This window comes from Spermophilus citellus, assembly GCF_964194105.1.
Source record: "Spermophilus citellus genome assembly, chromosome: 2".
Lineage (NCBI taxonomy): Eukaryota > Metazoa > Chordata > Mammalia > Rodentia > Sciuridae > Spermophilus > Spermophilus citellus.
The window spans coordinates 253097769-253124122 of NC_138183.1; the positions used below are offsets into that span (position 1 = coordinate 253097769).

Consider the following 26354-nt stretch of genomic DNA (forward strand, 5'->3'; position numbering starts at 1 on the left):
GAATCAAGCCTGGGACCTCCATTCCTGATGCTGTCTCTAGGTGCTCTGCTGGCCCTGGCAGACTGGCCAAAGCTGGCTCTGTCTCGTCATTCAGGTCAAAGCTCAAACCCACTCTAACTAGGAACCTCCCTGAGCCTGCTTTCACTGCCACGGCCCTGGGGGTCCTCTCGGATGGTGGGCTGGATCCTCCCCTTCTTCTCACAGGAGCTGGAATGGCCAGCCAGACCCTGGTGGGGTCCCTGCTGTATTTGCAGGACCCAGAATAGATGCTCAAGAAGACCTGCCGAAGAAACCGCATCTGACCTTCATGGAACATGAATCTGTCGAGCATCTGCGGTGTGTCAGGCCTCGGACAAGGGAACGGATGTCTGAGTAGATACAGTGAAAATCAAGAGGCTCCATTTAGATACTTTCCTGAGTTAAGCGCAGGAACCTGGGGACATCTACCCTGCCTGCTGCATAATTCTCCCTATTGGCATAGCAAAGAGACAGACAGTGCTGTAGTAGACAGGATTAATGTTTTATTAATGATCATCTACATTCACACCATGCATTTCTAAGATTTACATCCAAGAGCACATTGTATTTACACGCAGTGGACAGATCAGGATAACCAATTTAAACCATGGCTGTGTTAAGACTCTAGTTTGTTCCAAATTAAATTAAATACATAATACTCTCACCTCCCCCTTTTGACATGTACAATAAAAACCCACTCTTCCTCTTTTTAAGGAATATAAAATTGCATTGATAACTGCACACTGATTAGCAACAAATACATCTGAAACATAAAAAACCTGAGAGATAAGCCCAAGTGTGTTTGAGTGCTAACACGTCTACACTCGGATTCCTGTGTGGACACATGGAAACAACTGCTCAGTGGTCACCAGCACACGACCTGGGTGACTCTGGAGGAGCTCCGTGCCTGCTGCCTGCTGGCTGTGAGCTCCACAGCCCTGGGCAGGGGCAATTTCCCCCAGACCCACTGAATACCACAGAACGGGGCTTTGTTTACTGTAATAGTTTACTGTTCTTGTTTTTGCCTTTTGTTGACATTCCTTCTTGATTTTAAGAGGAAAGGATCTTTGGCCCATGGAGGTGGGATTTCTACATTACAACACAGAAGTAAGACATGCACATGTCGGGCAAGTGCTCTGTCTGGGCAACTGCCCAGCCCTTGCTCTTTGTCACTGGAGTGCAGAAGCAGGAAGGGGGAGCCCGGCAAGGATAAAGTGGTCAGAAAAATAAATACACGATTTAAAAAATGGACCGCGAAGCTCGTGGCGACAGACCAGAGGCAGCGGGATGTCCCCATGATGCTTTGCATCTGCACTCAATACTGAGGATGACTGAGGGCACAAGTGCTCCGGGATCAAGCAGGCGCTTCCGGTGAAGGCACTCCTACCCGAAGGTCAGGCTGTGAACCTAGCACCCACCACTGGGCCACTCTGGTCTCTCATCAAAGTGACCCGGACTGCTGTTCCAGCCCCTCCGGCTCCTTTGGAAATGAGGTCGAGTCTTCTCTCCGACCAGGGGGGATGAGAAGGCAATCCCACTGGGGTCCCAGACCAGGAGTCCTGACAACAGAGGTGTTGCCCTGCCCTCCCCAGGTTCTGCTCCCTTTGCAGTGGCACCGTCTCGCCAGCAGGGGGAGCAGTACGCGAGAGGCTGGCACCAGGCCTCATTCTTAGCTACCCTCTGACCATCCATCTCTGTTATTCTGTTGCCTAATGATGGCAGGAAGGACACCCATGAGGGGAACCCAGCATGGTTGCTCCCAAGAGGGAGTTGGTCCTCTGGGGTGGGGACACTGCAGCACTGACCTGGGGTCCTCTGCGCTCAGCATATTGAGGAAGGTGCCACATCCCCACGAGTCCACCCAGACTCCCAATCCCCCCACCCACCCCCAGAGGGCCTCCCACTTTAAGGCACTGGGTTCTGGAGACTTGAAAGGTCAGTAACACTAAGGAGGCTGCATGGGGCTTGCTTCAAACACAGAGATGCAAACACAGACCAGCAACCCAGACAGGACAGTTACCCACAGTGACAAAGCCGATCCCCCAGGCGTGGGTTCTAGTTAGTGCGTGACCGTGTTAGCTGCAACTGTTACCACTGCCGACCTGAACCACACATTTTCTTTTTACAAATCAAATGTATGAACTGCTGTGATGACACTGAACGCCTTAAGTACCAGGTCCTGGGTCACCCCTTGGGACGTGGTTCCATTTCTCAAGTGTGTGAAGTGCTACCCACTCCCCCTCCACCCACCCAGTGGCGTCTTAGTCCCTTAATAAGTACTAGCTGCGGCACAGGCTCTGGGGACAGGTGGAGCCTTCCTGAAGCCAGGACCTGGGGTTACGCTTCACGTGGTGCCACCCACCACGCTGGGGAAACAGAGCAACAAACCCTTTTTTGGAAGGAAAATTTCTGAGTTTTCTAAGAGCAATTTTCGTCCTGAACTACGACCAGGATTAATCCTATTCTTCGTTTGGTTTGTGGAGAGGAGTCCACGTTCCTCCAGGGTGGCCCACGGGGCTACTTCTTGGAGTTCACCGTGAGCCTGAACAGGGCGATGATGTCTGCCATGGCTTGCTTCAGGTGTCTCCCAAAGCGGTGGGAATCCTTGGGTTTGAAAGCAGAAAGCAAACCACATCAAGACGCAGAACGCCCCTGCACTTCAAGTCTTCACGTTTGTGATCTGACTCCACACGTCTCTCAAATTCCTTTCTGCCAGTCCCTGAGCTGAGCCAGGGAATGCCTGGAGCTGCGGTAGGTGCAGCCTGAGGCTTCCTGGAGTCCACACACCTGAGAAGAACACAGTGCCCCTCTCCACCGCCAGCCAGCCTGCTGGAGGGCGCCTCCTGGGAACCTGTTTGGCTCTGGCCTCCAGGACGTTAACTCGTACCTGGCCTGCCCTACAAAAACTGTCCACCTGCCAGCCGCCACCCACAAAACCCAGTGAAAAATGTGATTTAAAGCCAGGTGAGGTGGTGCACGCCTGTCATCCCAGCAGCTCCGGAGGCTGAGACAAGAGGGTCGAAAGTTTGAGGCCAGCCTCATCAACTTAGCAAGGTCCTATGCAGCTGGGTGAGGCCCTGCCTCAAAACAATGAATAATAAATAAAAAGGGCGGGGGATGTGGCTCAGTGGTCAAGTGCCCCTGGATTCAATCCCTGTTCCACACCCCCCCAAAAAAGTGCTTTGAAAGCCAGACAGGCATATGTTCTGGAAGAAGTAAAGGAGGGGGCAAAGGGGCAAGACCCAGGGCCACGGCCTCTGCCACCAACCACAGCATAGGAGAAGCTGGGTGTGAGTGGAAACCCGTGCTCCCCAGAGGGGACCGCTGGGCTGGGATGGCACTTGGTGGCAGCGCTCTGGACATTAATGTCCCACTCTGGAGAATGACCAGCCCCAAGCTACAGAGGGATACCAGCTTCTTGAAAGCCTCAGATGTCTCACGGCAATGAAAACCCAATGGTCAGTTACACCGGGCACCCAGAGAGGGCCAAGGAGACGTGCAGAGCCGCAGGGGCCCAGCTGCTGAGGGGCTGACCTCAGAGAGGGACTCGAGGACCCGAGGGAGGGGCTTTCCCACGGGACAGGGATCGAAGGCGGTTTCTTGTACCAGAAATCTATTCGTCTTCAGGGATGCCACTCTGTGGTCATGCCAACAACAGTCACAGCATTTCCCCTCCACCCTGTTTCCTGTTCCTTGATAAACTTTATTATTAGTAGTAAATTCCTCTTATTTTAGTAAAAAAAAAAAAAAAAAGTCAGTGAACATGGCATTGCTGTGGGGCTGCGCAGACCATGGAGAGGAGAATCTGAAAGAGGAGCAGACGGGCCCTGGAGGAAGGCGGCCTCAGCCCCCACAGGTTAAGAGAACCTGAAATCCACTTACACAAAAACACCCGACCCAATAAACAGGCCACCGAGTTGAGGAGTGTGGTAAAGAGGGGCCGCGCTCCCACCCCCTCGGCACTCACCGTCTCGGGGCTGGAGAGCTTGGAGGAGACGTGGAAGTGGATGAAGTTCTCTCCCACGATGATGTAGGACACGCCGTAGCCATCGTCGGCCACCTGCAGGACAGAGCGGACCGAGCAGCGTGAGCGAGGGCCTCCTCACAGTCCAGCCAAGACGGCCACAGCTGCCCGGGGCCGTGGACTCCTGCAGAGGTGATCGGGGACCAGGGCCGCAGGACCAAGGCGGGCTGGAGGGTGGCGGAGGCCGGGCACGTCCCTCCCTTTCCATCAGTGACACCTGGGGCTGCACCTACCGGCCCAAAGCCCCCTCCACTGGACACGTATTCTGGGTTCCTCTCCAGGTCAAAGAGCTCCACCTGCTGCTGAGGGGTCTGGCTGGTCGACAGTCGCCAGGGCTCAGATAAAACCTGGGGAGGGAAACAAGGAGATGTCCAGGGGGCGCCATCCAAAACCTGTCCTCACACCTCCCGAGGGAAGGCAGGAGAGACCTGCTCTGCTGGCCAACAGACTGTCTGGACACTGGAGGCCTATGTTCTGAAGGCGGTGTGGCCTAGGCAGTGTCTCCCTGACAGGATGCAGGGTGGGGGCGGCCCTGGACTGGGCAGGGGTCACCAGCCAGCGGCCCAGACAGAGGTGGCAGAGTTTCGAAAGATTTAGAATGGGGGAGTGCTGTCAGAGTGGTACCAGCTCCCAAGAGCTGAAGGGTACACCTTCAGGGGTTTTTCAAGCTAGTTGTTAAATACAAGCCACTGCTAAAAAATTAAATTTTACAGCTGGGTACAGTGGTGCAGGTCTGTAATCCCAGAGGCTCAGAAGGCCAAGGCAGGAGGATAGTAAGTTTGAGGCCAGCCTCAGCAACTTGGTAAGATCCTGTCTCAAAACATAAAAAGGAAAAAAATAAAATAAATAAAAGTTTAACAAATAAGGCCAGAAAAAAATAAACAAAATAAAAAGGATGGAGGATGTGGCTCCATGGTCAAGCACCAATCCCCAGTGCAAAAAAAATAAATAAATATATTTTACAAATTTTCAATTAAAGAAATCCTACTAAGGACCAAGGTGACAGACCCTCAGCTCCCCGCTGTCACGTGTTTTCCTGCGATCTGGCTCTGAGGGTGTTCCCATCTATTAAGTCAGGAAGGTAAATCCAATAGCAAAGCAAGATGCAAGGTTTTGGAACTGTGGTGCCTGTCCCCTTGTGTGACAGCTGTACCCTGGGCCCAATCTGCCATTCCGATGTGCAAGGCTGCGCTGGTCACTAGGCAAGCTGCCTTGGGGGCGACTTACTTCTTTAAGGAAAGGGGAGTCCACGGCGAGGTATCTGGACACCACGTAGAGGCAGAAGAGGTGGCGGTCGATGCCAGCACCCGTCATGGCCAGGCGGTACAGGTGCTGGTGCTTCTCGGAGGCCACCTTGAACAGCCTGAGCCTGTGCTCCACCTAGGCAGCAAAGGCAGCAAGGAGAGGCGTCGTTGTCTCCGGCGAGCAACCTGGATCTGCGTTTCCAACACTGCCGCCTCCCTCCAGGGGTCAGCGGGCAGCTGTGGGTACCTGCTGCGTTGAGCCAGGGCTGGTGGTGGCCGAGGCGTCCCACTGGAGGTCCACTGACCACACCCCCCGATTCCCACCTGGAGAGGGCTGTGGGGTGGGGGTGGGCAGCCTCCCAGAGCCCACCCGCAACATCTCCTGCCACACAATGAGATCACCAAGGGGGCGCCAGCTGTGAGTGCCCACTGTCAGAGGGCACTGTCCCCCAGGTCACCCTGGGTCTGGCCAATGATTCTGCTAAAATGGCACTTCTGGGACCTTTGGATCTGACCCAAAAGGGCCACTGCAGGTTCTTCTGGGCTCTGCGATGGAAGCCACAGGAGCAGGCTCATGCGACACCCTCGCCCAGGGTCTGGCCTACCTCACCGCAGGGCCTCCCTGCCAGGCTCGCCTTGAAGGCGTCCAGGGACGGCTGGAGCCCCTGCCCAACACCACCTGGTGGGGTCCCCTCCGTCCATCAGAGGTAAGCACCTGCGCTGTGGGGCCAAGGGCCTGGGCACAGAGCTGACCACGGCCCCTAGCTCTCTGGGCCCAGCAGTCGGCTGGTGACTGGTGACGCCTCACTGGGCTGCTGTCGGGGCTGCAGGAGGTGCCACTCAGAACCCCAGCCCCCACCTGGCACGTGGCTCCCGGGGCTGTGGGCTCTAGTGACAGCTCCAGCTGGCTCCCCGCATCCCCCTGCTCCTCCGCCTGTCTCAGGCCACTCTAATCATCTCTAGCTGTGTGTGACAGAAGCTCTGTGTGCGCCTGTTGTCACCTCTTAGTACTTCCTGCTCCCCCAGGAGGGGGAGGGAAGGAGAGGCGGGAATGGATCAGTGTGTGGAGGGGACAGGCCTGCAGGGCACCGCATTCCCAGCACAGCCCCTTACCGTCTGGCTGGGGTCCACCATGGCCAGCACGAAGTTGCAGGACTCTGTGGTGCAGGAGCGCACGGTCTCTGTCCTGCCCTCGCGGAACAGCCGGGTCATGGAGGCCTCGTACGTGAGGCAGAACTTGCCCATGTCCTGGGGAAGGAGAGCGTCTTGTACCAGGGGGTGTGGCTGGGATGGCAGGGCGGGGCGCAGGGAGTGGGCTTCTGGGTCGCTGGGTGCAGCGGGCTGTGTGGCTTTGAAAGGGCTGGAAGGAAACGAGAGCCAGCTGCCTAGGTTTCCACTCCATGATGTGACTGGTGCTGTGACCTCTACTCAAGTCCCCGTGCTGACCCAACCACGCGCAGATGCTCGGGGAGGGACTAGTGGACAGGATCTGCAGGCAACGTCGGAAGTGCTGCAGGGACTCAGGGTCCCTGGGGCTGGGGGACAGTGGGAAGGGTCCGGGAGGGGGAGGGAACGGGGGAGGGAGGACAGCAGGAGGACAGGAGGGCAGGCCTGGAGTCTGGAGCTGGAGCCACAGCAGTGCCCAGGGCTGGCACAGAGGGCCCTGGAAAGCTCCTCCTCTGGATGAAACACCAAGGGTCACTCCCTGGCAGTCGGGGAGAGGGGCTGCTGGCAGGTAGAGGTGAGGAACGGCACTGGGGGCAGGGAACAGTGGTCTCCAGGGCCTCTGCAGCCAGCTGGTGCCTCCCCAGGAGGCAGAGTGTGGGGCTGGGCTGCTGGTGCCCCCAGGCCAGCTCCGAGACCACAGGACTCAACAGGAGGCTGTTGGTGACCGTCATCCTGGCATCACAGTGCCTTGGCACTGGCCCTGGTGGCCCCAGGGTGACAGACCAATGCATCTCCAGAGGCCAGCATGGGTCAGGTGGACACTGGGGGATGCACCTGGGCAGGGTGGGGGGCAAAGGAGCTGCACTTTCATGCAGAGATCCAGACCCTCAAGTGACCATGCCTGTGTGTGGCCACCACCCGGCTGGCAGAAGTGTCGTGCTGGGACCCAGCAAGTCTGAAACTTGAGCAGCATGAAGCACGGGGCCCACCAGCACAGCCCCGCTGCGTCTCCTGGGGACTGGAGGCCAGAGCACAGGAGACGGCGGAGGGGGACGAGACCGCTGGGACCCCTGGAGGGCCCACCATCTGGACATGTGCCCAGGCAGGGGCAGGTCGGAGCCGAGGAAGACCTGGGCCCAGGGCCCAGCATGGCAGCCGCCCCCATCCTGGGGCACCGGCTCCCATCAGTCCCCCATCTATAGCAAGAAAGCGAGTGGTCCCGGGTGAGGGGTGCAGCCTGAGCACCACCACACACACACACATACACACACACACACACACACACACACACACACGCTGCCCAGCCCGAGTGTCCTCCAGGAAGGGGCCAAGTGCCCTCCAGGCCCTGGGATGAGCCACCAGCCTGGCACTCGCTTCTTTCCTACGTTGGTCATCAGATCCCCCTGGCTGTGGGGGTCCCATGCTGTGCCCTGGGAAGCAGGAGGTCCCAGGTTTTACCAGGCTCCTGACCTCAGGCCGCTGCAAGGGCTTGGAACAGAGGGGGGCGGGGCGTGAACTGGCCTGAATCGTCTAACAGGGTGAATGCGAGATGCGTGAGGTACAGAACCCCCCAGTGCAGACTTTAAATGTGAGAATAGTTGGAGGGCCACACGTTGCACCTAAACAGGGTCATCTAAGCTGGAGGAGGATGCGCACACCTGTAACCCCAGTTTCTCAGGAGGCGGAGGCAGGAGGATCGCAAGTTTGAGGCCAGGCTGGGCAACTTAGTGAGACTTTGTCCCCAGATAAAACCCCCCAAATCAAAACAACAAAAACAAATAAAACTTAAAATGGTCATCTAAAAACACTCTCGGCAGGTGCACCGGTGGGCAGGGGGCCCGGCTTCTGACCCATCAGAGTGCCCACTGAGCCAGCTGCGGCCAGTGCCCGGGGAGTTCCTAAGGAGCGGCTCGAAGGTGGACGTCTGTGGACACTGACTCACTGGGCCTGAGGACAGGCCAGCGGGCCTCACAGCAGGAGGCTTCACCTGGCTGCGCGGCTCTGGGCCCAGGAGAGCCTGCAGCTCTGGGCTGGAATGGCGACCTGCCGGGGTCCTGGCTCAGGTGCCCCACGCGCTCACTGCAGCCGCTTCCTCTGTAGAGGCACATCCTGGCCCTGGGGATACTCTGGCCAGCTGGACTGACCACAGCCTGCCCCAGGAGAGAACACTGCAGCAGGGGAGATGACCATGGACCAGCAAGCATCCGCCACCTCATGGATGTCAGTCAGTGACAGCCAGGCCGGCTGGGCCCCCAGGCTGGTGATAGTGCTCCACGTGCAACCTCGGAAGGCCCGTGGCCCCGGACGAGGGTGACACGCAGCACTGTCCTCGTTTTAGAGGGACCTCTAAGCGGGAAAGGTCTGAGTGAGACGGGTGCCTGCTCTGGACTGACAGATCCGGTTTCACGCTTCGCTTGGTAGCCTCGGAGATGCCTCCAGGGACTGGCCTCGCCTATCTGGCTGGACAGTGGGGCTTCTTTTCATTCTTTATTTTTTGGTCTGGAAATCGAACTAGGGGAGCTCCGCTCCACCTGACACCTCCAGCTGTTTTTTTCTTTTTGAGATGGGGTCTAACTGAATTGCCCAAGATGGCCTCAATCTTGCCATCCTCTTGCCTCACATCTCCTAAGTCCCTGGGACTTCAGGAGAGCACCGCCGGGCCTAGCCTGCCCAGGACCCTAGCACAGTCCTGTCTGCTTCACAAACCGAGCCTGGGGCCCTGGGTCTTCATCTCTGGCTTCCACTCTGCTTCCTGCCTGGCCGTCGGTATTCGTGACGCTGACCCTGGTCTGATTCTGCACTAGGCCTGTTTACCGAGTGCGCTGTTTAACCGTGAAAGTTTCCTGTCTTCTGGAGTCACAGATGACCCTCCCCCCGATCATCCTGTCAGCTGCCAGTGGCGTCCTGCTCTCCCGGCCTTGACAGGGGCTCCACATCTTCTCCTTGAGGCGACAGCTGAACACTACCCCACGAGGGCATCTGCCACATTAAGGAAAGAGCCCTTCACCACACCCCCGACTGAGAGTGCTCGTCAGGAGGGGACGGCAAGTTTGGAATGTCCTCTTAGCATCTGCCGAGATGACTGTTCCGGCTCTTTCTGTGACCTGGCAATGTGATTCGGCATCGTCTGTCCCCTCGTCCAGCCACCCTGCCGCTGCCACCGGCTCTGCTGTTCTCGTGCGGGCGAAGCCATCTGCTAACAGCTGACGTGGGGTCTCTGCCTTCACCCCTAGAACTGCCAGCAGCCACTCCCGCTGCAGGAAAGGCGGGTTCTGGACAGGCTTCCTGGCTCCCGCCGCAGCCTTGCCACAGAGGCCCTGTCGGCTCAGGCTGGTGGCCAGTAGCCTCTGGCCCCAGGGTCCCCAGGGATGGCACATAGCTCTCACTACCTGGGCAGCTTCTACCCTCCCTAGGTCTCTGGGCCCACGAGTGGCTCTAGGTGACCTCTCCCCCTCACCAGGGACACAGCGGGTCAGGGCATCTGATCTCATCTGGGCTGAGCTCTGTCAGTTTGTGTTTCCTGGGGAAGCAATCACTTCATCAGGTCCTCACGACGAGAGGCCCTGGTATGCTCGTGAAGCGTCCTCTGCACCCGAGACGTCATTTGGAAAATCGAGCTCCGTGGTTGCTTTATCCTGAGCAGCGTGAGGCTGCAGCCAGGGCCCTGTGCCCGCCGCTCCGCTGCTAAGCTGCGCCCAGCCTATGCTTCAGGTGCGCGATCGGCTTTAACCAGAAAAGTGAGCATCGGCTAAGTCAGCCGTGGCCCTGTCACAGCTGGTCCCCTCTGGGGGTGCCTCGTCTACTCTCCGGCACAGTTATCTCCTTCACTTAGCTGCAGAAGTCGAGCTTCTAGGCCTGGGTATGCGAGCCATTGCTGGCTCTCCCCGGCCACACAGTGTCACACTGACAGGTCCCTGACGTCTCTGCACCTCGTTTTCTCTCCTGTGCGAAGGGGCAACCAGTGGGAAACTCCAGGGGCCTATGATGCTCTTAGGCCAGTGGAGGGCACAGAGCCAACTCAAAAGTCAGCTGTCCCCATAGGGACACCACACACTGTCAACGTGACACACTCACATTTTACCATAAAGGGTTCAGTAAGCATGGCACACCTGAGCCGAAGCCACGGTGACTTCTGCTCCACAGCAACTGGAGCCCGCCCTCCCTCCAAAGGGCAGCGAGTCCCCTCTGTCCCGGCACAGGCTGCACCTGCCACGCGGAGCCAGCATGTGCACGCGGGGCCCGGCCACAGTACTCCAGTGGCCGCTGGGTCCCTGCTAGGGAAGGGGCTGTCAGAGGCAGAGGGGAAGGAGTGCACCCCGCGTTTCCAGGGCCTGTCAGCTCTGTCCTCGTGGAGCGACAGGCTCCCCTCTGCTCATCTCCCCAGCGCCTGTCTCCACACAGGACCCGCGTCTGCCAAGAGGGGTCTGCTGAACTCACCCCCAGTGCCCCGTGGACATGCTCCGGGCGCCATGGTCACACCAGCCCAGGGGGCTGTGCCTCTGGTGCCAGCGGCAGCTTCCCGCCTTGGGGAAGCAGCCCGGGGCGCCGGGCACAGCTCGGCCTGGCCTACCTTGTAGTGCGCCAGCTGCAGGGCCAGCTGGATAAAGGCGTCGGGGCTCGTCCGGCATCTCTTGATCATCCCTTTACCAAAGGCGTCGAACGGGAAGGAGTAGATGTCCACATCATTTGCCAGGAGATTCGCGCTGTTCAGGGACGTCTCGATCACCTCCTGACACTGCAGGGAGGGGAGAAGACCACTGCCTCAGCGGGACGCAGAGGCACGCTCCAGGTCCCAGGAGCCTCCGCCAGGCCCTGGGTGTCCCCGGAAGGTCGGGACCATTTTCCAGCAGCTTCTCTGGATAAATGACCCAGAAGCCCCTACAGGGCAGCAACCCAGGGCCCTGGGCCCACCCCAGGAGCAGTGGGGACTCCAGCTGGGTGGGGTCTGGGCACACAGGAGGGTCTGGGCTCCGGGAGCCCAGCGAGACCCCATCAGGCACCTCAGTCCAGGCTTTGTGTTACATAGCCCAATGTTGGCGTGTGGTGGCAATGGAGCAACCCAGGACATAAGTGAACGGCCGTGCAAGGGAACATCACGCAGCACTGAAGAGAACGCACTGTCACACAGGGGAACAGGAGCAGGAGGCTCAAGGGCTGTGCCACAGCAAAAGCCACCAGTTGGAAGGGCTGCCAGCAGCATGACCCAACCACAGGACCCCCGGAAAGGACTGGAGCTGCTGGGGCTGGGAGAGGGACAGACGGGGGGGCCAGGGGATGGCCAGGCAGTCACCCTAACCAGGTGGGGCTCAGATGGTGGGTACAGGGCAGGCGCAATAGCAAGAGTCACCCTGGTGTGACAGCAAGAGGGACCCAGTGTATCACTGAGTGACCCTGATGTGACACCAAGGGACCCTGGGGTCACGGGGGGATCCCCAGGGTGAATGGCGGGCTCCAGGGATGGACATGTGTCCACGTGGGTCAAAGACTGCAGGGCGCCTGACTCTGCCAGGTGCTGGTGGAGGGAGGTGCAGGGCTGTGGGAGGAGGCACGGGAACCCGTGTCTTCCTCTTGATTTTGCTGTGACCCTAAAACAGCTCTAAAAATATAAAGATAGGGCTGGGGCTGAGGCTCAGAGGTAGAGCGCGTGTCTAGCATGCATGAGGCACTGGGTTTGATCCTTAGCACCTCATAAAGTAAAAAAAAAAAAAAGACATTGTGTCACCTATAACTTAAAAATAATTATTAAAAAAAATAAAGACTATTTAAAAATGTTTTTTGCAATGAATGAAAAGTGGCCTGATCAGCTCCCAGCCCAGGGGCTGCCAGAGGCCACACCTGTGCACGACCTCACGCCACCCCGGGGCTTCAAGAGTCCACGGTGGCCAAGTGCTTCTGGGCCCTGGTTCCTGCCTGGACCAGGAGAGAGTCCGGACGGCGCTTTCCACCCTAAAACTCCTTCCCATTTAGAATATGTCAACTCTGGGTTTGGTTGGGTTTTACTTCTTTGTTGCCGACAGGTTACAGACACCCAGTTAAGTCGGAGCTGGAATTTCTCCAGAAAGCTTCAAATGAAGAGAGACACCTCCCGTGGCAGCCCCGGGCCCTGGTCAGCTCCCCGGAGTCAGCTAGGCCGCGGCAGCGACACCCTGACTTACCGCTTCTGGGATGTCCCACTGCAGCCTGGTGGGGCAGGGGATGCTGGGGTTGGGGTCCCCTTTGCAGTGACCGTCCTCCGTGTACCCCAGCTGGAAGCAGTCGGTGGCCATGACGTACTGTGAAGAGGAAGCAGGCGTTGGAGGGTGGAGACCCAGCCTCAGCCCCCCTCATCCCCGCTCAGCACTCAGCTCCCAGGCCCCGACCCCAGGCCACACAGTGCCTTCTGCGTGACCACCAGCCGGGTGTCCTCAGTCGGTCCAGTCCCGGCACCACTGCCGAGGATCCATCCCTTTGGGTGCCAGCTGCAAGCTCCGGGTTGTGCCCGTGCCTCTGACTGGCTATGAACGGGGTCCCCATGGTCCTGGGTCTCACTGGTCTGCAGCGCAGGTCCCAGCCTCGGGGCGACACCCACCCAGGCGGTCGGCTCACTCTCAAGCCTGTGACTCGGGCAGTCAGGAACATGGCGCAGGGCAGGGCCTGGGACAGGTGCGGGCTCTGTGCCCTCCCTAGGCGCTCCCCACCTGGCGTCTCCTCTTGACCTCTGCCCAGGAGCTCCCGAGCCCTGTCCTTCTGGGATTTTGCTGGTGACCAACTTGGCCTCCAGTCCCTCTCCCCTCCGGGAACCGAGGGTGGGACCAGAAGCCCTGTCCCTGGTCCTGCCCTGTCTCTGCTGTGGCCGGCCACCTGAAGCCTCCTGAGGGCTGCCAGCCTCTGCCAACTCACGAGCACATACGAGGTTTCAGGAGCCACACACCAGGAAGCAGGGAGACGCCACGTGCCTTGACCGCCTCGGGGGTCACTGGCTGCAGGGTCCCACCAACTGCCTGGCTTCCGAGGGGAACAAACCCTGTCCCTCTGAGAGCCAGCACTGAGATGGACACTCGCCGCGCACTTTTGAGTCAGTGTATGCCCAGGGCTCAGAGAGGTGTGTCCCCTCCCTCGTCTGGAGGCCAGGAAGGGGCCGGGGGTCCACAGCTGGTCAAGGTCACACAGGTCACAGCAGAGCTGGTCCAGGCTCCGTGTCGGGCCTCTGCAGTCATCGTCCTCCCCTCAACCACTTTTGTCCACCTGCTGTGGTGACCGCCACACCCACGTGCGCACAGCAGGAAACTGGGCCTGGGAAGTGAGTGCGTCCTCCATGTCCAGCTCCTCTGAGCACGTGTCTAGCATGCATGAGGCACTGACACAGGCAGAGTGTCAGGGCAACTCCAGGCGGCAGCTCCTCAGGGCACACTGGGCACCACACGGCCGGCATGGCGGCAACGTCCACCCGTCCTCAAGGAACGCAGCGCAGCACATGACCTGCAGTTGCACTCCCGGGCCCAGGCTCAGAGATGAGGGTGCTCCCAGCAGCACTGCCCGCAAGAGCCCCCATGCACAGACACACGCCCTCCCACGGGGCACATAGAGGCGCCCCGGTGGCACCGCGGAGTTCTACGCAGCCACCAAGAGGAACAGCTCCCTAGTACATGCCGTGACCTGGGTGACCTGGACAACATCACACTAAGGGAAGGCTGGACACCGAGGTCCACGTGGTGTGTGATTCCACCTCTACCGAATGTCCAGAATGGGCACATCCCCCAACAGGGCAATCAGGGTTCCTGGGGGCTGGGGAGAGGGGTGAGGAGGCTTTGGGGGAGGATAACGATGTCTAGAATTCAACACTTGGTGAATATTCCAGAAACCACTGACCTGTAAACTTAAAAAGGGTGGGTTTATGGTTATGTGTTATATATAAATTTAAAAGTAACCCAAAGAGGGCTAGGGCTGGGGCTGGGGCTCAGTGATGGGGCACTTGCCCAGCACGTGTGAGGCACTGAGTTCTGATCCTCAGCGCCATATAAAAATAAATAAAATAAAGGTACCGTGTCCATAAAAAAACAAAATAAATAACAAAAAGTGCCAGGTGCAGTGGACATGCCTGCAATCCCAGAAGCCTGGAGGCTGAGGCAGGAGGATCACAAGTTCAAAGCCAGCCTCAGCAACTTAGAGAGGTCCTAAAGTGAGATCCCAACAAAAAGGGGTGGGGGTGTGGCTCTCTGGTTAAGCACCCTGGGTCCAATCCTGGAATCTGATAATAATAGTGAATCGTTTTGAAGAGAATTCTGTGCTCAGGGAACTTGCCTTCCAGAGTAGGTGGTCCGCCAGGTGAGGTGGTGGGAAGGGAAGGGAGGGGGCCACCTGTACGCATGCTGGGGCTCCTGCAGCCCTGAGAAGCCCAGAGGCAGGTTGCTTGGCCCAAGCTGGGCTGTACCTGAGCTCCCCACACCTCCCACACACCTCACCACAAGAAATGCACCAGGAGCAGACAGGAGCCACCTCCACCAGACCTGTTGCTGATGGCCACTGCGTGCTTGGGTCAGCCCCACCTGAATGCAGCACCAGCCTTCACACTGAGAGCCCCGGCCCCTGGCCCTTCTGTCAGCCGGACAGTAACAGCTAGACACCACTTCTAATCGGCCTGTCCGAGACTGGACCCCTTCATCCTGACCTTAATCAGAATGCCTAGAAACATCAACCTGGCCTGACAAGTATCCTGCAGGATTCCCTCCTTGATGACCGTGCCCGAGTGAGCCAGACTGCCTGGGGTGCCGCTTCCCTGCTCAACAGCAGCTCCTGCGCTCAGGGTCCTCTGAGGGCCCCTGGAGCAGGACCCGGCAGGCTGCACCGTGAGCGCTGTGCATGGACTTGGGGTGGGCCTCCGCCGCCGTGGCCAGGGGCGCCTGCTGCATTTTCAGCTGACAGGCCCTGGGCTTCAGTGGGCCTCTGCAGGGGCCTGGTGGGAAGAGCCCCGGCTGCTTTTCCTCAGGGGTCAGGGTCCTGGGGCCACAGGCTGCGGAGAAGCTGGAACGCCTTGCTTCTCCCATGCTGAAAACCACCTGGGGGGTGGCTGCCGGGGTCCTGCACCCACCCAGAGGTCAGCTGAGAGGTGAAGGGAAGCAGGACAGGTGGTCCAGATGAGCCAACGGTGAGGTCCTCCGGGGGAGGGGTGGGCTGAGGCCCAAGGGAAGACCCCTGCCCTCAGGAGGGTGGGACAAAGCACGGTTCCAGGGTTGTGAGCTCCACACAAGGAAACTGACAGGCACCATGTGGAAAAAGGACTGGGACCCGAAGCCTCTTCACAGACGGGAGGGCAGAAGGGCGGGCACCGGTGCAGCCTCCCTGAGAAGCCGACCCACCAGCCTCTAGGACAGGAGACTGGCACATCCTGTGGGCGGTCAGCAAGTCCCGGATTCCAGAGCATCGGATCTCCTCCTTTCAGGTCAGGGGCGCTCCACCCGAAAGGTCTACGCAAACATTCCAAATCCCAGAAAACTGACCCTGAAACGCTTGCGGTCTCAAGCACTCTGGGCCAAGGACGCTCACCCGCAGCACGCGGGTGCCCTGGCAAGTCTGCCACGCGGTCTGCGGTTCACGCACGTTCAGGGTAGACCAGGAGCTGGCCTCCAGGCCGCCAGCTGAGACCCCCCACGGCTGCGCCTGCAAGGTCCCTTAATTCCACGTGGTTCACCACAGGAGCAGGGGATACGGGATGCAGAAAGACGGCCTCTCTGTCCAAGTGGACCTCCAAGGGACTGCCTGCTGTGGACGTCACCCCAACTCATGACAACAGGTGAGCACTGTCCCCTCCGTGCAAAGCTACTGCGGCGGGGCCCGGAGTGCAGCGCTTCTCTGAGCCAGAGCCTGGCGGTGAGTTAAGGCAACACCCCCCCACCCCCCCCCACCCCCGGATATTTCATGCCAAACACGGAGCAGTTCGAACAGTCGGAGAGCAACCAGTTTTTAAGCCCTGTGTATTTACAATTTTCTTTTTCAGGGCTAGGGATGGAGCCCAGGGCCTTGAGCAGCTGGGCACACGCGCTGAGCTGCACTGAGCTGCACCCCAGCCCACACTGTGTTTAAATGCTGGGCTCAGGGCAAGGATGACAGGGGTTTGGTGGCTTTAAAACAACCTGGTAATTTTAAGAATGAAAATGATACTTTTCAATAATATGCAAGCTGCCTTTGTGGGGTGGGGGTGGGGGGCCCAGGGGCACTTAACCACTGAGCCACATCCCCAGCCCCATTTATTTTTATTTTGAGACAGGTCTCCCTTACTTGCTGGGGCTGACTTTGAACTTGAGATCCTCCTGCCTCAGCCTCCTGAGTGCCTGAGACACAGGTGTGCGCCACTGTGCTGGGCAAACCACCTTTTTATAAACCAAAATTTAGTACGCTGGCTTCTGTTTTGCCTAAAACTAGGAGAGGTCACCATTCCAGAGCAAGCCTAGCTGCAGTCCGGACCGGGTTGCTGCCCGGTGGCCACTGCTTGTCCCCACAGGGAGAGGCATCTACTGACTCCGGGCTCCTGCTGCAGGAGCAGACCCAGGGACCAAGCTCGTGGGCCGGGGGTTCTCCCAGGCGGCCTGGTCACCTGCGCCTGTCTCTGTGACAGCGGCCAGCACTCACCTCCCACAGGTGGCCCACGATGGGTGCATCTGCCCAGGAGTGCTCCGCGTTGATGCCCATCTTGCCATTCTTGAAGACGATAAACGTGATGGACTTGTCAAACCACCTGTGGGACCCACACGTGACCATGGACTTCATGTCCAAGTGACAGCGGTGACCTGGACCTGCAAGCTGCTTCCCTCTGGACAGCCGCGGCTCTGTCCCCACCCCTCAGACAGCTCCAGGGGAGCAAGGATAAGGCACCAGCAGGACCAAGGCACCCGTGGCTCCCCGCACCAGGCTGAGGTCACGTGAGCACCTGTGTCCTGGAGACCAGAGCAGGCCAGTGGGGAGACGGGGGTCCCTCTCAGCCAGTGGTGGGCCTCACTTCACAGAGAAGGAGTGGAGGACTCAGAGGGCAGCAGCCTGGCAAAGGTCCTGCAACCCGCAGGTCAGGCCGAAGCTGACTCCCAGGTCCGCCCCCACCCTGTGCTGTCCACCCCTTCTGCTCCTGGCCAGGGAATGGGCAACCACTACCCCTCACCAGCACCCCCAGGAAGGCCTGGGGCCTGGTGAGGGGGTCTGGACCTGCCAGGCTTGGGCTGTGAGCTCCCTGAGGTGCAGGGCAGGAGATGAGCCACGCTGCTCCAAAGTGGACCCTGGGGAGGGGGTACCCAGACACAGGGAGCACCGATCTGGGAGGAAAGACGGTACCTGTCGAAGCACTTGCCGTGTAGAAGGGACTTGGCGTAGCCGTCCAGGGACGCCTCCGGGTCCTCCTGCCTGTACCCCTGCTCAGTATCATCCAAGGTCACGAAGAACGCGGCTTTCTCCACAGCGTCCAGAGACTGCTTGTTTTTCCCACGTCCAAAATAGTCCTGGCGACACTTGGCCCAGGGTACTCTGCGGTGACAATTAAATAGGGTTGGGAATGGCCGTGCCTGCAGCAGCTTGGTGACGGCCCTTGCATCAGACGCCTGTCCAGGACCTTCCTGGCTGCCCCCCGCAGTGCTGCCCCGTGTGCTGGAAGGGGCTCACTGTGGGACACCAACCTTGCAAGTGACTGAGTCACACTCCCCAGCTGGGTGCTGAGGCGCTCAGTCACAGAAATGTGGCAGAGCTTTCCCCACCCTTCTTGGGTTCGAGGGTCGGTGTCCCCTGCATGGGTGTGTCTTGCTACAGCCCCGTGGGTGAAGCTTCGCTCACCTGTTCCTTCATAACCCCTTGCCCTGTTTAGGATAGAATCTTCCATGGAAGTGCCTTGGGTGTGTCCCCTTCTCTTACTGTGCCCGTGGGTGTGGCCTACCCAGGTGTCAGTCAACCTGCTGACAGTGGACATCATGAAGATAGACTCAGCCCCCTGAAACCTAACCCCTTGCCTCATTTGAACAGCTTCTCCTTAATAAAAGGGGTCAGCGCCTGCTCTCGCTCTCTCTCTTCCTGCAGACCCTTAAGGTCAGAGGAGCCGTCACAGCGACTCCAAAGAAAAAGGTATTTGTCTCTTGTGGGGTTATTTCGTGCAGCCCGGTCAGCCCAGTTCAACTGGAATGACCCCTGAGCCTTTTAGTCGTGAGAACAGATACCCGACAGCTCACTGTCCCCCTGGGTGGCTTCCAGGGCAGGGCACGAGCCTGGCACGTGATGCTGACACACTGAATGTCCACGGAACAGGTCCGGTGCAGGTTGACCCAAGCCTCGCATCCGGCAGGGGCACACACACGCCCAGGCTGCCAGCCCCACCCACCCTCCCCGGGAAGCATCCTAAGTAAGTTCTGGAAGCAGAAGACCCTACAGAGTCCAGCTGCGCCTGTAGCCACCAGCTGGGAGTGGAGCCTGCCACTATGGAGCAAGGCAGAGCCACTACGGCTCAGTCCCGCTGAGGTGCCACCACCGCACCCACAGAGCAGACCCGGGTGAGGAAGAGCATGGGGCAGCGCGAGGGCCACACACCTGTCGGCCGCGGTGAGCGCGGCCAGTTTGGCCTCCCCGGGCTGCGGCTCTGACGGGTCGTCCAGGACCCTCTGCATCTGCTGCTCCAGCTCCCGGGGCGTCAGCAGCCTCCCGCTGTGGTAGAGCCACACCTTGAAGTAGCGGCCGCGGTGGTACACCACGATGTGCCTGCTGTCCTTGACGTGCTGGATGGTGTCTGGGGGGCGCGGGGGGGGGGGGACCGGAATACGGGTCAGGGCAGCAGCTGCGCCACCCCACCCCGCCAGCGGTGCCCAGCCGCACGGCTCCTCCCAGGTGACGGAGCCCAGGCGGTGGCTTCTGCAAGCCTTGTGCAGGGACACCCAGAGCCTGGCACCCCGCTGGGGTGTGGCTCTAGGCAAACTGCCCGGCCTCCCCAGGCTCAGCTTCCTCATCCAGGAACGCAGTGACGCGTCCCCAAAGCCGCAGACTTCGTCCTTCTGTGGCTGGGCCTCAAGCCCACTCAGGGCCCGCTCAGGGGGACGCATGGGCATTGCTGAGGGGCCACAAGGACTGGAGGGGAGGACGGGGTGAACCCGCCACCAACAACAGGGCAAGTGCCAGGAGAGGTGGCCAACCTCGCCTGAGACACGGCCAGGCCCCCAGGAAGGGACACCAGAGCCTGGACACAGCCCCAGCACCTGCCCCACGGGCACATTCTGAAGGGGTTTCTGGCACCAGGGACAGGGAAGCCCCTGAACTGGCCGAAGGGTCTCCACCAGCTACAGGGAGCAGACACCTCGCAGCAGAGACCGGACACGCAGCGCTGCAGCTGTCTAGGTCCCACCTGAGACCCACAGGGGCAGCGAAACACCAAGAGAAGAGAAGGTCCGGGAGGGGACGGACACCCTGACGTCTGCAAGCTACGGTCAGCCACGAGGACGCCCAAGCCAACCGCCTGCCGCTGTCCAAAGGAGCAAGGCTCCTGCCAGGTGGGAGGTCCGTTCAGGACCCCACACTCACCCCCTTGGCTGCCACCAGGCCACCAGGGCCTCAGACTGGACGGCCTGGGAGACAGCTGCTTTAAAGAGGCAATGAAGGGACAGTGAGGCCACCACAGTGACCCCAAGCCAATGGGAATGGGGTCCCTGTAAGATGAGGAGATGGGACACAGACACACAGGGACCGTGAGAGGGCACAGGGAGAGGCCGCCATCTGCCTGCCCTGGAGAGGCCTTGGGAGGAACCGGCCTGCGGCACAGGATCCTGGCTCCAGCCGGCTGAGGAGAATTTGAGTAGTTTCAGCCGCCACCTCTGTGGTATCTGTAATGGCAGCCCCAGAACACAGCAGGCAGGAGCAACAGTTCAAAAGTATACTCAAGAGGAACAGAACGAGGAACCTTGCTAGGCACAGTGGGGCAGCCTGGAATCCCAGCAGCTCGGGAGGCTGAGGCAGGAGGATCGTGAGTTCCGAGCCAGCCTCAGCAACTTAGCAGGGCCCTAAGCAACTCAGGGAGACCCTGTCTCTCATACATACTAAAAAAAAAAAAAAAAAAAGGAGGCTGGGGATGTGGCTCAGTGGTTAAGTACCCCTGGTTCAATCCTGTGCCCCCCAAAGAAGAACAAGGAACCCAGGAGCAACTCCAGCCAAAGACACGCAAGACCCCACAGGAGAAAGCACAAGAATTTACAAAACCATTTTTAAAAGAAGACCCAGACAAACAGAGGAGGAAACCAGGACTGTGGCAGGTGGGCAGATGGGGCAGGGGCGACTCTCCGCCACCCCGTTCCACCTTCCAAGGCCATTCCAACAAGACAGCCGCAGGGAGCGGCAGGCTGACGTCTGGACAAGACCGCTAGGGAAGGAAGGAGGAAAGACTGAACGAGGCCCAGAGTCAGCCGCACACAGGCCCGAGGCAGCACCGCTGTGGGCACTGCCCTCCCCACGTGAGGCCTGACGCGGCCAGCCACGTGGAGAGCAAAGTCGGAGCCACAGCTCACACCACACGTGGGAGCCGAATCCAGGCACCTGGAGAGCCACAGATAAACAGAGCAAAGACAGATGCCTGTGGAGAAGGAGGGAAGGGCCCCTAGAGACAGGAGTCCCAGAGCAGGGACCCATGAACCAGTGTCACCCAAGTTTTAACACTAACGTACTCATGATTAAAGATGGAGACCTAGTGCTCTAGAAAGAAGAGGTGACTGGGAACAGGGACGGTGCATCTGCTGCCCCAAGTGGCTGCACGTTATGCCAAGACCCCCACTCGGCACGAAGAGTGAGACACGCCACCCATTCTTTTTTAATATCTATTTTTTAGGTGTAGTTGGGCACAATATCTTCATTTTATTTATTTATTTATTTATATGTGGTGCTGAGGATCAAACCCAGGGCCTCGCTACCCCTGAGCCACAACCCCGGCTCCTGCCATTCTTTTTTTTTTTCTTTTTAAAGTGCATGAGACACAGGAATGAAAATGACCAAGGGCCGGGTAGGGTGGTGCATGCCTGTAATCCCAGAGACTTGGAGGCTGAGGAAGGAGGATCAAGGCCAACCTCTCAGCAAGACCCCGCCTCACAATAAATAAAAGGCTCTGGAGGATGGGGTAGCTCAGTGGTAAATGCCCCTGGGTTCGATCCCTAGTGCCCCCGCCATGCGCACAAAGCTCAGTGGAGGAAGCCAGCAGTCAGCATGGCCAGCGGCTCTCCCTGGGAGCCTGGTGTCAGCAGGAGAGGACCAGAGGATCTGAGCCTGCGGGGGACGTGGGCTAAACCGCTTGGAGGGCAACCTGTCAACACCAATGAGACTGGAGACGCCCGCCCAGCCCAGCAGGTCCATTCCCAGGGACCCTCCCTGGGGGCTGGGCAAGCCACTCCCAGAGGGAGGCGCAGATCTGCCGCAGCCCGCGGGCGGGAGAGGGCGCGAGGAACCTGCAATGTCCTGGGTCCTGACAAAGCTCCCCAAACTGTCAACGATGAGGGGCTGGGAGGCAGCTCGGGGCAGAGCACCCACCCGGCACGGGGGAGGCCCTGGGTTGGCTCCCCAGCACCAAAAACCCCCCAAAAGTCAACAGTGAATCTGGCACGGTGACAACAGTGCTTTGTCTTCTTTCTAAATTTTGGTGAAAATTCCATTCTACACCTAAAAAGTTACTGAAGGGGGAAAAACCCAGAAGGAAGGGGCCTAAGGTAAGCTACAACAGTCGTGCCTGGGTATCGAGAGGGCCGTCCCAGACCCCCGCTGATACCAAAACCCACCCGCTCTGTCCCTTGGCACAAAAGCCATGCACCGTCCCCTCCTCCTGGAGATTGCATACCGCCCCAGGGAGTGCTTCAGTGGCTCAGCTTTGTACAGGGAAACTGAGGCCCCGTGGCACCCAGGGCACACCAGCCCTGGGCGGCCGGGCACTCAGAGCTCGCACGCGCACGGGCTGCTGTGAGGCTCAGGCAGGACGACAGCCTGCTGGGGTCTCATGGGCCTGCTCCTCAGGTGCCCATGTCCCCCCACCTGCACCTCCCCACCTGCAACGGCGGGGAATGGGGTCTCCCACACAGCACAGTGTGAGCACTGCCAGCCGGCTGACCCTCCCTGTCACCATCAAGGTGTCCTGTTGGGGACAGTAGATTCCGTGCTACCCAGCAGCTGGTGGTGGACGCCCGTCCCGGGGTGCAGCTCCCAGGCAGCACAATCCACACAGCAACAAGCCCCGCACACACCCGCAGCCGGGCCCGAGGAAGCCCAAGGAAGACCTAGGAATGGCGCTTGAGGAGACGGCCCTCGCCAGAGACCAGAACCTGGGAGCAGGCCCACTGCCCCGCCTCACAGACAGGGAGGCCCGACTCTCGGAAAGGCCCTGCCACTCAGTGGGGCCCTGGCCCGCCTCCTGGCCCTCTCCTAATCCAAGCCAGTGGTGGCAACTCTGGTTCCCAAAGGGAGCTGGCAGGCCCCACTCACCTGTCTCCTCCCCGGGGATCCGGGCAGTGTTGAACAAGCGCTCCCACTGCGCGGAGCACAGGGGGACCGTGGAGCCCAGGAGGCGGATCTGCAACAAAAGCGTTTTTCAAACAAACAAGCAAAAATGCCACAGGAGGTCTTAAAGGAGCCTGCCGAGACCACACAGGTGACCAGGGCCGTGTTCTGGGCCCACCCCTGGGTTCGCCCAGCGTCTCCCCATCGTCCCCGGGGCGGGCGTCGCAGGGGGCATCCTGCACAGGCCGGGGCACAACCTCCTGCGGCTTCTTCACAATAACACATCCAAACCCGTCCGTCCACTCTGACACTGGAGCCAAAGGACATCTAGGGAGAACACGGTTTCTCCTGAGTAGCTCGCGCAGTGTCAGTCCCCTCAGAAGCCAACAGGACAAAACGCAGCACTCAGGGACGAGAGATGGAGCCACTCGGGGCACCCAAGAGAGAAGCCCTCAAATATTGACCCCATGAGGGTGAAAAAAAAACAGATAAAGGGAGTGCAGACCTCCTCCCCTCCGCACAGAGCCCTGGTGATGATGATGAATCGGAAGGACAGAGAGCAGGTCAGGTTGGTGCAGAGGGAACTCCCGGTGACGTGCAGACTCTGTCCCGACTGTGGTGATGGTGCAGAGGGGCAAGGAGCTCACCAGACCCTGCCCTCGAAACATGCCTAAAATGCCGGACCCTTCGTTTCGTGTGTTCACTGCTATCGTCTATACTGGGATGGAACCAGAGGTGCTTTACCGCCGAGCCGTGTCCCCAGATCGTCTTCTATATTTTATTTGGAGACAGAGTCTTGCTAAGTTGCTTAGGGCCTCACTGAGCTGCTGAGGCTGGTCTTGAACTCGTCATCCTCCTATGTCAGTCTCCCGAGCCACTGGGCTCACAGTGGCACACTACAGTGCCCAGCCCTGGCCCTTTGTGAAATTTGAGACAGGGTCTCACCAAGTTGCCCAGACTGACCGGGACCTTGTGGTCATCCTGCCTCGGCCTCCTGAGTTGTGGTTTCATAGATGAGTGCTACCGTGCTCGGCTAAGGCGCCTTTTTTCCTTTTGAGTTGTGGATGGACGTAACACCATTTATTTATTCATTCATTCATTCCTTTTTATGTGGTGCTGAGGGCCAAACCCAGTGCCTCACACACGCCAGGGAAGCACCCTGCCTCTGAGCCCAGCCCCAGCCCTGCCAGGGGACCTTCCTGAGGCAGTCTGTCCACTCACCGGCTTGATCTCCTCCCGGTCCAGCTTGCGGCGGTACAGCAGGATGGCGTGGATGGTGTTGCCCGCTCTCGCGGCCTGGATGTGAGTCGGGGTGATGTACACCATCTCCTGAAGGGGGGGGGGCGACGGCAAAGAGAGGGTCATGGGAGGCGGACACCAGACAGCTCCACCTCGGCCTCCAAGGGTTCAACCACACCTGCTCCACCTGTGCCTCACGGTGGCACCGCCTGCTCTAGCCCGTTTTATTTTGCTCATGCTCTGAAAGCACACAAGCCCCTGAGCACCCCTGGGCGCATTATTTTGTTCCTATGTCCTGGTGGCATGCACAGGAAGAAAAGCAGAGCCAAGTTGACTCAGCCAGGAGCAGCTAGACCATCGGGAAGTTTCCCGAACGAGAAGGAACCCGAGGTTGGAAGGATCATGTCCAGGGCGTGGCCAGCTCGCCTGCGAGACGGACTCGCTTCTCCACAGATGGAAGGGCAGAGGAGCAGCTGGCACTGCAGAGCGCGGCCTGGCCCTGCAGGAAGCCCGCGTGGGGAGACGAGTGGGGAGAGAGCACGAGGCTCTGCCGGCACTTCTTCTCCTCAGTCAGGAAAAGGAGAGAAAGGAAACTTTTCAAAAGAAACAAATGAAAAGAAAAAGCAAATGACAGAGACAGCGATAAGGAAGAGAGGGAGGAAATAAAGGAAGCGAAGAACAGAAAGGGAAGGAGGAGGAACTTGCAGCCGGTCACTGAACAGAGGCCTGGAGCCAAACCAAGGGGCCCCGCACAGTCATCCACACATCCACAGGCAAAGGCTGCGGCAGGAAAGCACGGCCCCGGCTCCTCAGCAGCTGCCTTCACTCTGAAGAGGGCCCAGGTCAGCACCTGGTGCAAGCTCTCAGCCAAGCCACGGGCTGAGCCCAGGTGCAGGCAGGGACATGAGCCCGGAGGGCGAGTGGGGCAGATGTCATCGAGCTGAGTTACGCAACAGCGGCACTGGTACAGGGCATGGAAGTCCTGCTCGCGGGAAGCCTGTATTTGCAATCCAGACTTCTCTGCAGCAACTCAGCACCTTGAGCAACCTCCCATACAAACGGATGCTCACGTGGTCCTTGGTGTGGAAAGCAGGCCTGGCGTCCCCAGGGGGTGAAGCCTTGGGCGGGGGAAACAGGAGCAGGGGTGCAGCCCCTGAGCTCACCCAGCACCCAGCACCCAGCAGAGCCCTGACGAGATCACCTGTGCAGGACGCATGCTACCCCACAACCCTGTGGACGGCAGCCGGCTGGCCGACTCACCATGGCGTAGTAGTTGCTGTTCACCATCAGTGGTCCCCGTCCTCGCAGGTAAATGTACTCCTCCCACCAGTCGCTCACCTGGCAATAAAACAGGGACAGCCAGAGGCTGAGCGGGAGCCACGGCTCTGGACGCCCATGGTGCTCGCTGGCAGACTTCAGTGTCTCCCGGGGCCATCCAGAGCATGGAGCCCCTAAACCAAGAGATGGCAGGACAGTGGGAACTGCACTGTCTCAAGTTGAGGCCCAGCCAGGAGGTGGGTCACCTCCATTTCTCAGACGGTGAAAACACAAGTGACAGCGGCCTGCTGACCTGCTCTGAGTAGCCAGCACTGTCCAGGCAGAGACGCTGCACCACACCCAGCACAAGGAGATAAGATCCCAAACTGCCCTGCAGATGGCTTCCCCCTCCCCGGGTATCCCCAGAAGAGCCTGCATCTCGCCAAGTGCAGAGCTCATGCCCGGAGCCCGGCAGGTTGGGAGGCGGAGGAAGGAGGATTCAAGGCCAGCCTGGCAGCTTAGCAAGGCCCCCAGAAACTGAGCGAGACCCTGTCTCAAAACAGAATGGAAAGGGCTGGGGACGTGGCGCAGTCTGGGTTCCCTCCCTGGTTCTGATCCGGCACCGGTCAAAGCCATGGCCCTGGACTAGAGGCCTGTGCGTTATCTTGTTCTCTAAAATTAACGACCCGATGTCACCCAAGGAGCGCTTCCTCAGCACCCACAGACACTGTCCCACCCAACAGTGGCCCACCCAGCCACAACGCCCGACTGGCACCATCCCCTGCTCCACCTGGGTCACTTCTGACACCTCCTCTTGCACAAGAGTGGTCCTCAAGGCCTGGACTGTGCCCCCTGCTTCATCCCCAAACGTCTCCCCTGGCCTCCCTGCCTACGAGGAAGCTCAGCGGGTCCTGGCGCAGACTGCCAAGACGCCATCCTGGAGCAGC

The 26354-nt window shown here is 59.3% G+C and overlaps 1 protein-coding gene across 5 annotated transcripts in view; it reads right to left on the reverse strand.

Moving 5' to 3' along the window:
* Nucleotides 1-501: 501 nt before the first annotated feature.
* Nucleotides 502-26354, reverse strand: part of CPT1A (carnitine palmitoyltransferase 1A) — a 50760-nt gene continuing 24907 nt past the window's right edge. For all 5 annotated transcript variants that reach the window (XM_081278961.1, XM_081278962.1, XM_081278965.1 and 2 more), the window contains exons 7-19: nucleotides 25411-25488; nucleotides 24133-24240; nucleotides 22897-22984; nucleotides 18988-19183; nucleotides 17752-17940; nucleotides 17059-17164; nucleotides 12609-12725; nucleotides 11024-11188; nucleotides 6400-6534; nucleotides 5270-5422; nucleotides 4276-4389; nucleotides 3986-4078; nucleotides 502-2622 (exon numbers count right to left, since the gene is read on the reverse strand). In XM_081278961.1, the coding sequence (XP_081135087.1) occupies nucleotides 2536-2622; nucleotides 3986-4078; nucleotides 4276-4389; nucleotides 5270-5422; nucleotides 6400-6534; nucleotides 11024-11188; nucleotides 12609-12725; nucleotides 17059-17164; nucleotides 17752-17940; nucleotides 18988-19183; nucleotides 22897-22984; nucleotides 24133-24240; nucleotides 25411-25488 (1629 nt within the window). In that variant the 3' untranslated portion in view covers nucleotides 502-2535. The remainder of the gene's footprint in view (nucleotides 2623-3985; nucleotides 4079-4275; nucleotides 4390-5269; nucleotides 5423-6399; nucleotides 6535-11023; nucleotides 11189-12608; nucleotides 12726-17058; nucleotides 17165-17751; nucleotides 17941-18987; nucleotides 19184-22896; nucleotides 22985-24132; nucleotides 24241-25410; nucleotides 25489-26354) is intronic.